A 13071-nucleotide genomic window follows, 5' to 3' on the forward strand; every position below is an offset into this window, starting at 1 on the left:
CTACGATGCTTCCTTTTCAGATTGATGAACTTCTCATTGATGTGTATTACTATCTTGAGAAAAGTTCTAAAAGTAAAGAGTGACTCAGAGAATTTCAGAAGCTGCATGACACAGAGGTAAAAAAAAATTCTGAAGCATGCTTGCACTCGTTGGCTGTCAGTAGGCAAATGTCTTGCTTGTCTCATAGAGCAGTGGCAACACTTATTGAGCTTCTTCAAAGATTGCTGTAAGTCCAAGGTCAGTAGTTAATCCTTATCTGACTATAAAATTCCCAAAAAATGTTAAAATGATAGTGCCAAGTGTGTTAATTCTTCAAGAAGTATCTCTGCGTCTTCAAGTAAGAAGCGGAAAGTAGATGAAGTATATGATTTTAAGAAAGGATCTTCCAGCATCCTTTCTCGAGAAGAGACTTTTTTTATTTTCTCCCTAACGATTTAAATAAAGCTTATTGCTTATTTCTTTTAAATGTTGCCAATTTGTTTGATACACTTAATACCTTTCTGCAATCCAACTCATCTCAAATTCATGTCCTTAGGTCAGTCCTCTTGAGTTTCTGAAGGATATTCTTGTAAGATTTGTCAAACCGGCTGTTATGCAGGATTGCCAATCTTATTTGGATATCAATTACAATATGCCCTCAAATCAAAAAAATNAAAAAAAAAAAAAAAAAAAAAAAAAAAATCCTGACTTGATTGTAGGGAATTCAGCTTCTGAAATAATGGGAACACTTCCAGATTGTGATAAGAATTTTTTTAAAGTTGTCAGAAAATATTTCTGTACAATATGTGACTACATGCGTTTAAAATTTCCCCTTCAAAGTGAAATTTTGTTTCATACAGCCATAGCTGATATTAGAAACATTCAAAATGTTTCATTCACTAGCACAAAATTTTTCATAGAAATATATCCTATTATGTTACAAGTAGCTGATGGGGAAAAACATTTGATAATTAACAAACTGCAGCTGGAGTTTTGTGAACTTCAAATTGAAAAAAAATTAATCGAATCAGTTGAGGGGGAGAAAATGGACAAGTACTGGGCAAGAATAGGAGAAATAAAAAGTGCGACTGGTCAACAAAAATATAAAACACTATCCAAATTTATGTTGTCTGTGCTATCTCTCACTCATTCAAACGCTGAATGTGAATGTGTTTTCAGCCAAGTGAAGAAGACCAGAACTCAATTTAGGTCATCACTTAATGATGATATGCTTGAAAAAATTATTCAAGCAGATTATTTTTGTAAAGATCAGAAATGTTATGAAATTTAATTTGATGACCAATTTTTAAAAAAGGCAAAAGCATGCACTTATCAATCGTTGAAAAAATAATTATATGTTAAATTAATTTCTATCAATTTTTTGCTTATCTGTAATTCTATCTATCTCTTATTATAACAAAGTTTTTTTATTTCATTGATTGTAATTTACTTCAAATATTATTAAATGTTTGTTTAGTTGTTTAAAATTTATTTACCCTGTTTAATGAAATATACAAGTTATTTGAGTTATTCTTTTAATTGACCAGTTTCTTTACATTAATGACTTTCTCTCGAGGATCGTGAGTAGACTTGAAATCTTCCTTTTCTTAAAAGTCCAATGTTGGCAGCTGTGGAACCCTGTTTCAATGGAGGAAGGATTGCATTTTGTGAATGAAACTTAAAATGCGCAAAATTATATTTGGTTGTTAGAAATTGGAGATTAGGATTATTTATTAAGAAATGATTTAATAGTTTTTGATTTTATAATTTTGCTTGCTAAATAAAACTTAATTTATCTCTAAGAAATAAGTTTGTGTTCTATATCATGAAATCTTGAGCAAATCAAATGCTATTGTATGAAAAAAATTGTTTTTTCTTTACATGTATAACCACTTAGTTTTTCGCTGCTCCCTTTTTTTATAAGGGATTCATTAAAACAGGCTAGAATGTTATGAATTGTGATTTAATTAAATTTACCCCCTAGAATGTAAAGTAAAATTTCAACCAAAAAATTTTTATTTTTTAATTTCCTTTAGTTTTCTTTCTGCGTAATAATAATAATAATAATAATAAAGAATTGTATAACAAATTTACCCCTTTAAACGTATAAAGTTATTTTTAAGATGAATTTTTTCACTCTTGAAATTTTTTATAGGATGGTTTATGCAGTGTATAGTCAACTACTCTAGTTATCTGTTTAGAAATTGTTTGTGGTTGCTATTTAATAATGCCATTTTTTTATAGTTTGAAAAGCCATATCAGTTATGTATATGAAGTTAAGCTGTCGTTTATTAGAATTCTTATGCCATTTTGCGCATTCCCAGCTCTTTAATTCAGGGATGAAAGACTTCTGCGAAAAAGCAGAAATCCGCTTTTTTCTCCCAATTTTTAAAATTTCCGACCATGTTCTAAAAACTTAAATTTTGGGGGGGGGGTTTCAATTACAGAAACCCAAGCCGCCCAAACGACAGTCAGACTTGGAACGAACTTTCCCCCCCCTACAGTAACCTCCTGAGAGAATGGTCTTCAGAAGAAAATGGGTGGAGCTTCAGCAGGTATGCTGTTGCCTTGACAACCGCGACTTCTGCTGTAGAGCGGAAAGGAGTTCTAAGCAATTTCGTTTCGACTGCCGATATTTGATTTCTTTTGTTTGGCTGATTTTTGGAATTTTAAATATTAGTAACTGCGCTGGAATCTGCTCAAAAGCGCGATTCTTTTTCAGGCTATTTTAATATCAATCATTGATTTTCGTATTTAACTGATTTAAAAGTTACGTGTCGCGATTCGTTTTTGCGCGATTTAAAAAACTTACTGACAATTCCCATAATTTAAAAATCCAATATCGCGATTTGTATTTAAGCGTTTTTAAAACCAATTATCGACATTCATATTCCCTCGAGTTTAAAATCCAACGTCGCGATTCGTATTCACGCTTTTTTAAAATCCAATATTGCGACTCGTTATCACCCGGTTGTAATGTCAAACATCGATTTCCGTATTTAAACGCGATTTAAAAACTACTCATTGCGATTCGTATTCACATGATCTGAAAATTATGCATCGTGACTCTTATTTATGCTATTTAAAAATTCAATATCGCCATTTGTATTTTTGTGTTTTTAAAATCTAATACCGTGATTCATATTCACGGTATTTTAAAATCCAACATCACATTCTTACTCGATTTTAAAATCCAATATCGCTATTCATATTCACATGATTTTAAAATGTAATATAACGACTCACACTCACGCAGTTTGAAATCCAGCATTGCTATTCATATTCACACGATTTTAATATCCAATATCTCAATTCATATTCACATGATTTTAAAATACAATATTGCAATTCATATTCATGCAATTTTAAAATCGAATATCGCGATTCACATTCATGCCATTTTAAAATGCAACATCGCGATTCATATTCACGCGATTTTAAAATCCAATATCGTTATTCATAATTCATATTCACGTGATTTTGAAATCCAATGTCGCGATTCGTGAAAGAAATTAGTTTTTTCTTGAATCAGTTACTATAAAGATGTGATATTCTTCATTAGTAAAAGTAATTTCCTTGAAACTGTTAGCTCAAAAAAATTGTTAAATTTGAAATGTGTATGGTTTATAAATATATGGATATTTTGATTTTTTATGTTTTGTGTCATAATTACCCCTCATTGGCTTATCTGGCTTTATGTTCCTATTTTTGTTTTTAATAAGTTGACAGCTATGAATAAGAGGAATGTATTTTAATGATGGTAGTTAATTTGAAAGGCGAACATAAAGTGCGTACTACGATGCTACTAAAAAATTAAATTCAAGTTTCGTTACTTAAAACATTCAAAGTGACTAAAATTGTTAGTAAGAATCTATCAGAAGACATTGAGGTGAAAGTTAGCAACTGTTTTAATTCAAAATAATCGACCGGTAATTAATTTAAAATGATAATTAAGTTGCGACTTTCTATAATTGCTTAATTTTCTTTACTATAGTAGTGGTAAAAATTTTAAAATATTTAAGAAAAATTTAAATTTCACTGTCTAAATGCTTCTGCCGCTTTAAATATTAAATAAAAATCACCCTGCAGAGTTAAAAGTTGCTTTTGTATATCTCATTGATATTACAGTATTATATAGAACACTCCCCCCTCCGCCCTGTGACTGCATTATAAAAGTTCAGCTTTTTTTTATTTTCGTCCACTTTCATGCCTGCTAATTTCTATTTCAGAAATTTAAATTAATTTTTAATCATTAATCGCTTTCAAAGTTAAATCATTACAATTAAAAATTAATAAACTATCTCTTAAGAATTTACTTTTTAAGCTAAATTATTTAAAAGGTATAGCAGACGTGCCAACTCTCCCGCATTTTGCGGGAGTCTCCCGAATTTTGAGTTATTCTCCCGCCCTCCGGAATTGATTTGAAAAACTCCCGAATTTTACTGCGATCGACGGCCAAACTCAAAATTACCTAATTTTTCCGCGAGTGCGAAGGTAAGTTTTTCTTTCAGCTTGAATTCCATCCCCTCTTATCAAACTACCATCTGCCTGAAGCGTAGCTGAACATGCTTTATTTTCCCCCCTCTTCAACGTTACCTCTAAAAACACTCCTATTTCACCCGCCCCCTTACACTGGGGGCGGGTGAAATCTTCCTCTTCTTTCGTGTGGAGTTGAATGCAATGACGTCACATGTCGTTATCGAGTGACGTCCGTTCAGGAGTGGGGAAACTCGTACTCTCGATAGTTGGAATTGATATTGTATCTTGCTGTTTTTATAGTTTTTAATGCGTATTTTTCCACGGTTGGCAACAAGCTCGTAAACTAGCAACGTGATATCAATTATTCGTTTAGTCTTCGTATATTTAAAAAAAAAAAATTTCAAGGATGTCTTAAGTCGAAACGGAAGTATGGATCAATTTCAACAAATCATGTACCAATGACTTTAGCAAGACTTAATTGCGGAGAGCTAAGTCTGCAACTCTTTTTTTCATGCATACAGTAGAGAACCATTTATCTGGTATCCAGATAATCCGGAAAAAAAATTTGCTCGGTTCTCCCGCCATTTTGAACTAAAACGATATAAAAAAAAAAGCGGAAACTGGACTAATCCTTGAAGTTGAGTAGAGGAAAATGTGAGGAAGGGAAGAATTTTTTTCCCCGTTTACCCAGAGAAACGTCATTTCTTCCGCGACCTTGAAGATTTTAGATCTTTATTCTCTTTTAGGTCGTTAAACTCAAAGGAGTGGCATGATGATTTCGTTTGCTAGTTTGATTTACGAGGGGGTGGGGAAAATGCATTGCACATGCATATCAGTGAACAGAAGATGAAAGAGAAAAATATATTTATCTATTTGACATCGATTAATAAAAATAAAATGTTTTTCTTTTGAATAAATTCTGATTCTTTGGAAGTGCGGTATCATTCGCAAGTTTTTCTTGATGTGGAATCACACCTGCTTTAATTAAAAATCGCGTTTTTATAAAAAAAAAAAAAAGGAGAATTGTTTATTAATTTAAGCATACAATTATTTTATGAAGCAGATTGCAGTTTCGTTTTTCTGATTCCACTACGTTTTTTTTTTCTTTTTCATGATAAATTTTGCACTCAATAAAATTATTTGTATTACCAAATTTTTTCATTTTTTTTTTTTTTTTTTTTTAAAGTCCGTTGATCTTGCCTTGTTCTAGGTTTTAATATTTATGCTAGTGCCGTTTTTTAACTATCGTTTCGGTTCGATAATTTTCAAGTGTTGTTTTTATTTAGATTAATAGGTTTTCCTTTTATTTTCCCCCCCCCCCATGAAATATATTGCGTTATTTAATCATTGGTTTTGTTTATTAGTTGATTTAGGAATCGTAATTATTTTTTAAACTTGTTTTTCTTGTCTAAACTTGCAAATTTTTTTATTCTTTTAAATTTTATTTTTCTACAATTTTTTTCCTTTTTAGATTTAGGAGTGCTTTTCTTTTTTCTCTTACTTTAAAATGTGTTTACATTTTTTCCTTGTAATTTGGGTTTGATAAAACATCGATTAACGACACTTTTTTGTCGATCCAGGAAACCGGGAAATTAAGACATCCGGGATAGCGATGGTCCCGAGCATCCCGGATAATTGGTTCTTTATTGTACAGACATTAGTATTGAATTGGTTTTTTAAAATAAAATACTTATTCAATTTGTTTATTTTTTAAAAGTTTTTGTGTATTTTTATTACAGTGTCGGGTTTTTGAATAATGTTTTATTAAGGAAATGGTATTTATTTAAAGAGTATCTACCTAATATAGTTTTGTGTTGCTAAATCTGTGTTTAATTATTTTATTTCCATTTAATATTTTTAAACAATTATTGCTCTATTAGTGTGTAAAATTTCTTGCATTCTTATATTTAATAAATTTTTTACTTAAAATTCCTTAGAAGTGCCAAATGTTGCATACCATGCACCTTTTTTTACCCCTCCTGAAATCTCCTGAATTCTTGTTAGGGAAACTCCTGAATGTTAATTTTGCTAGGTTGGCACGTCTGGTATAGATATCATAGTGACTCAATTGCTTTTATTTTTTGGCAACATTAATTTCTAAAAGTGCCAATAAAGTATCTTCTTCTGGGTTTGTAGCCATATATTAATAGTCACTATTTAATTAATTTCAAGGTACTAAAGTTTTTTTTTTTGCTCTTATGAAATATTTCTTAAACTGTTACTGTTTATAAATATTTTCTGCAATTTGAACATTCTATGAACTCTTTCTGTAAACATTCTATATCTGCAGAAACCAAATGCATGGAAAATAAAGCTAATATTCTCTTGAGCAAGAGGTTATATCTTTTAATCAGAATTTCTTCTATCTGCATGTTTTCGTGAAATGTAGGCAATCAGCCATTTTTTATAAGACGAAATCTGTAACAAATTTTGAATATAAATATATTTCTTCAGGTATATGTATATTGATATATATAATAAATTTTGTATTTTTCTATTTGTAGGTGGTTACCTTTCTTGGTTCTTCTTATTGATCAATACGAAAAAGCTGCTATCATGTCAAAGAGAAAGGCTCCTTTATTATTGGTAAATTATTATATAATGTTGTATGTTACTGTGTATTTAACTAGGAATGTTACTTGCACGAAATCTTAAGCTAGGGTCAGGATTCAAATAAGTGGTCATATCTCATAATTTGCATCTAAAGATTTTAATTTGACACCTAGAAAATAACTCCCAGTCGTCATTTTTGACGCCTTTAACCCTTTCGCGAGGGGAAGCGTGAAAGCGCACTTTCCGCTGAGGCCGGCAGTCACACGTGTGTCTCTCCAGGGCCGGAGGGTTTTTTTCTGTTAAGCCTAATTCCATGAAATTACCGAAATACCAACGCATTGTTTAATATTGTTCTGTAGAGTATTTAAATGACATATGCTTTATATATATTTCTATGGATACTTTATTTACTTAAGTTATTTCTTGTTTAAATACAGTAGAGCGCCGATTATCCGAACTGCTCGGGACCGAACATGATTCGGATAATGAAAAGTTCGGATAATTGGAAAACTGTTTAAAACCTAGTGTACATGATTATTATTTCTGCACTAACTTTCCATCTCATATATCCCTTATTCTTTTTAAATAAAAAAACTGAACTGGATCAACATCATTTTGACGTTCTAGCCAATTCATTGCAATATCTAATGAATCGCATGCTTCTATCTTGAACTTGATCACTTACTTCTTCATCTTCGTCTGTGGAGTTCCGATTTTCATTCAAAATCAACAATTTCATCATTTTCATCCGAAAGATCTACTGGTTCAGAAACTTCAGTTTTTTTGTTAAGAATTTTATTCCAAGATTTATTATTCCAAGCACTGTAATCACTAATCATTAAGCATAAGTGACAACTACCCATTTCCCAATTATAAAACTTCAGCACTTATCTATTCATAAACTCCTTCTGCATTCCAACCATTGTAGACTATCAAAATGAAGCTCGCATTCTTGGAAGATAATTTTCAGTTGTAAAGGGGTAGGTAGTTATAACTGTATCACCATACATGTATGTATGGCTGCTCTAAGAAAACTGCTAAAAAGTTTGTAAATTAAATATGGTCTTCGGATGTAAGGGATATTATTTATTCTTCTTAATTTAGAAAAATTGTCAAGATCTTAAAAAGTATTCTAAACTTTAAAAAAAAAAGAAAAAAACGAATTCAGACATAGTTCGGATAATTGGACCTTCGGATAATAAGGGTTCGGATAATCGGCGCTCTACTGTATATATTTTACACATTTTATTTTCATTATGTACTTGTCATTTAATAACATTTAACATTACATATCTGAAAACTAAATATGACTTAAAGCTCTTTTTTCGTATGAAAAATTTTAAAACAGGGATCTACAAGATCTAACTATCCACTAAAAACTAAATCCAAAATCGAAAGTAGCGGAGAAAAAACCTCCCCTGCTTACTGTAAACAGATACCATGTGCGAATTTAAAGAGTCGTCATAAAACATTCCTTCCCCCTAAAAACCACGTGAATGTACTCTCATCTTGAGTAGAAGGTCAAATCTACATGTATCTGAAACCATATGGACATACAATACCATCTTACGGACGAAATTTTATTTTTTAAAACGTTCTGAAACGCTGGCACAAATGAGTGACGGCCTGGAGTGAGCAAGAAAACGCTCCGACACACGGGTGTGTTGGCCGGGAAGTGAGAGCGTTTCTTGTTGGCATGTATATGTGACAGTCGGCGCGAAAGGGTTAAAAATACCTTTCCTTATTCAATATATAGCAGACGAAAGTTAAGAGTACGACCTCACACGCTGCAAATATCAGCGAGTGTCCGGACTGGAAATTACAACATTCGAATTTAATCTTTTTGAAAGCTTTCTATGCATGACTATTCCATTGTAATTTAGCGTCATTTGATAATAGTTTTTTCGGAAAGTATTTATAATTTTTTGGTCCTTTTCACATATTTTTTCAAATTCAGATGTTTTTAATATGATGTTATGACAATTGAATTTGTTTTCCCTTTTTGACATGTTCGTTTTGCGATGATTCTATTGTATTTTTATATTGTTGGATGATACTTTTTTGGTCTTAAAATGAATTTTCGAATTCCAATGTTTTTACTCCTTCTTACGGCGTTCAAGTTTAAGGTATCACTTTTTGACGCATTTGATTCTTCATTATTCCATTGTAACAGTTTTCTGTTTGTTATTCTTTTCTGGTTTTTCCACTTAAATTTTTAAAATTCGATATTTTTTATTCATTATTACAACATGCTTAATACGTTATTACTTGAATTACAAATTTGAGTTATTTATTTTTGACACAGTCTACTTGCAATGATTCAGTAATAAATCCATATAGGGTATGATCATTTTTGGCCATTTTCATTTGTTTTTTCTTATAATAGTTTTTATATGATATTACGACTTGTGTTTCAAATTTAAGGAACTATTTTTACTGTGCTTAATTAGCAACGATTTTTATCGTAAATCATCGTCAATTATGGTAAATTTTTCTGTGACTATTTGTTTTTTCTCGGTCGATTTTGGCACGGATATTTTTACTACGATGTTATGGCTAGAATTCATTATTTTAGTGATCGCTTTTTTATGCAATTGATTTATGATGACATCTTAAATCCACATTAATTTTCAATCGCTTTTGCCAGTTATTACAGTTACTTTTTGGTTTTTGAGGCATTTGTGGAAGTTTTGAGAATTACACACTCGCATCTTAAAACCAATTTATAGAATGTGAAAATTTAATGGAGAAATTATTTTTAAGATCAGTTATTTCTTTTTAAAGATAAAATTAAGAACTTGTATACTTTGAGTTTCTTAAAAGCTGTGCAAATTTTTGTGCGATACAAAGCTTTTTTTCGTGATAGGTGCCCAATTTTATGAAGATATAGAGCTCTTTACAGTTTTTAGCACGTATGATTTTTAAGGGTCTAGAATGAACCCTGAAATTTTTTTTTACTGTAATTCATCAGAAAAAAGGATAAATATTGTGGTTAAAAATAAAATTTTAAAGTTTCACCTAGCTAAACCGATTATGCAATTAGAAAAAATATTCATGTGCTATTGGTGTTTTTATTCTAATTTCTAACCCTGGTTACAATATAGTTTTGTCTGCTTTAATGGAGAATTTTAATCTGTCCTTTTCTGGAAAGTACCAGGTTTATTTATTTATTTTTTAATTTGCTTCGTATGTTCTAAACATGTATAGGAATTGTTAAGTTGGAAAATTAAATTTTTCTAAACTGAAATTTATCTATTTATTACTTTTTTTTTGGAAATTTAGTAAATCAAAATGTTTAATGACAAAAAATTCCAATTCAGTGTTTTTAATAGGAGAAAATTTTTTTTTTTTTAAGAATCTGGGGACCTAATAGCTTTAAACATTGTTCTAATTTAATATATTTTATAATGTGCAAAATGCGGTTTCAAATAATGAAGAAAACCAAGATTCTTATTTTAATTTTACAGTTTATAGAATATAGTTTTGTTTCTGTTTAAATGCAGATTTAGCCATCTCCTTGTTTTGCAAAGGAAATCTAAGAAATATCTGTATTAGATTGCTTGATGTGCATCTATTGAGTAAATAAAAAAAAATATATATATGTAGTAGTTATTTATCATCATCCTCAAAACTATCTACTTCCCTGTTGAACGATGCCAGACTGCCTACAAGGGAAAAGTCCTGGAATCCATGGTACCAGAGTCAGGGTTGGCAGGTTTTTGACATGTGACAGTTTTTGACAGTTTAAACCATGGTTTAANTTATACCCTTGTCATGTCAAAAACCACTTTTTGACGTCAAAAACCCAACCCTGACCAGAGTGTCTGAATGGTGAAAGTCCCAGAATGTTAAATTGATTTATTCTTTTCTTTAACTATCTAATTTTAGTAGTCAGTCTTTGTTCTACAACCCTGCGTGTAGACAACTCTCTGCTATTGATGTCGCTTATATACTTATTTTCCTTCTTTATTACATTTGTTATGTTTAATCATTAAATTATAATTTTTTTCCCTTACTCCACAATTCACAATATATATATATATACAGTAAGACCCCACTTAAGGCGTGGGATACGTTCCATCAAAGTAGAGCGTAATGCGAAACAGCGCTAAACAAGGCTATCTTAACATGTAAATAATGGGGTTAGGGGAAGATGGATAGAAAATTGGTTAGGTATTAAATTTAATAATTATGTTTTTTTTAATAAAAATAAAACCAAACATTTATTTCTTACAAAAATAAAAGCAATATAAACGAATATACGTACTTATAAAAACAAATAAAATTCTAAGTCACTCAGATCATTCAGTCTATTTTGTGTTTCCAATTTTCTGCTTTTTTGTCAAGAATGCATCTAATGTAGTTTGTGTTTTCCTTTTGCGTTCTGTTAGAAGTTGTTCATAAGTGGATAAAGCATCTATAACACTCCGTCTTGCTTTTGAACTCCTGTCAAAATTTGAATCATTTTCAACAAATTGGTCCATAATTTCAGTTATAATGGTCAAACTCCTTCTTACAAACACCATCGAAAGTTCTTTTTGCACTTCTTCGAAATCACTACTATCAATATTTTTGTTTTCTTCTTGCTCGGTTCATTCCTTGAGCTCATCATTAGAAAGACTAGCTGTTGTTTCTTGAACGATATCTTCGACGTCTTCGACATTTACCTCATCTAAACCGGTTTGTTTTGCTAATTCCAATATTTAATCCATATCGAGAGAGTGTCCAATATCTTCGCTCTTACTTAAATCTGGCCAAATGTTCTTCCATACTTCTTTCAAAGATTTTTCTGTTATTTCATTCCAAGAAAGGTTTATATTTTCTACAGCATTCATGATATTGTAGTTTTTCCAAAATTCTCTTATTGAGTGCTTCTCTTCTCCGTCTATTTTGTGAAACATCTGCTTTAATGTTCGCCGCAAGTAATAAGCCTTAAAATTGGATATAGCGCCTTGGTCCATTGGTTGGATTAAGGCAATTGTGTTAATCGGTAAAAAAACAACTTCGACTGGAATGCATGTTGTTAAGTCTGTTGTTGGGTGGCTTGGAGAATTTTCAATTAATAATGCTCTTTGTTCAAGTTTTTTAATTTTGCAATAACGTTTAACAGAGGGGCAGAAATGTTCAGTGAACCAATCCTGGAAAATTTTCATAGTCATCCATAAATTTTTATTAGACTCCCAAATGACAGATAAAGATGATTTAGATATGCCTTTCATAGCTCTTGGGTTTTTGGAGTGGTAAACTAGTAGTGGTTTTAATTTGAAATCTTTGCTTGCGTTACCACCCAATAGAAGTGTTAAGCGATCTTTTGCGCCTTTAAATCCTGGTGCTCGTTTCTCTTCACGGGATAGAAATGTTCGTATTGGCATTCTTTTCCAGAACAAGCCTGTTTCATCAACATTAAAAACCAATTCTGGAGGATAGTTTCCTTGTTCAATTATTGTTTTTAATGTCGCTGGGAATTCAGCCGCCGCTTTCGTATCACCACTTGCTACTTCTCCTGCAATCTTTATGTTGTGAAGATTATTTCGATGTTTAAATCTATTAATCCATCCTCGACTAGCAACAAAAGTTTCACTTATGTCACTTGCCTCAACCTGAATGTAATTAAAAATTCTTCTAGCTTTTTTCATTATAATAGATTGGCTTAATGGCATATTGCTTTCAATTTTGTGATCAATCCATATAGACAGTCGTTTTTCCACTTCCTCTATAATGTTATTTCTAGGACGGGTAATTCTAGATGCAGAGCTTGACGTAGTTGCACTTGCTGATGACAGTATTTTTTCTTTAATAAGAATTGTCCTTATTGTTGATATTATATAAATTGTCCTTCTATTTGATATTATATTTGTCCTTATTATATAAATTGATATGCCATCAAATGTTTCAAATGATAAAAATGCTTCCGTACAAATCTGCACCAAACAAGAAACACAACTACACCCCGCGCACAATTTCAGGGAATCCCTGGGTTGAAATAAAAACGCTTAACGAGGTCTTACTGTATATATATATATATATATATGTATATATATATATATATATATATGTATA

At 31.0% G+C, this 13071-nt stretch overlaps 1 protein-coding gene across 1 annotated transcript in view; it reads left to right on the forward strand.

Moving 5' to 3' along the window:
* Positions 1-13071, forward strand: part of LOC107455455 (HECT, UBA and WWE domain containing E3 ubiquitin protein ligase 1) — a gene marked incomplete in the record, with an annotated part of 276027 nt that overhangs the window by 87285 nt on the left and 175671 nt on the right. Inside the window, 1 exon segment of the mRNA XM_071187934.1 lies at positions 6963-7044. Within this exon segment, the coding sequence (XP_071044035.1) occupies positions 6963-7044 (82 nt within the window).

This window comes from Parasteatoda tepidariorum, chromosome X1 (assembly GCF_043381705.1).
Source record: "Parasteatoda tepidariorum isolate YZ-2023 chromosome X1, CAS_Ptep_4.0, whole genome shotgun sequence".
NCBI classification, from domain to species: Eukaryota; Metazoa; Arthropoda; class Arachnida; order Araneae; family Theridiidae; genus Parasteatoda; species Parasteatoda tepidariorum.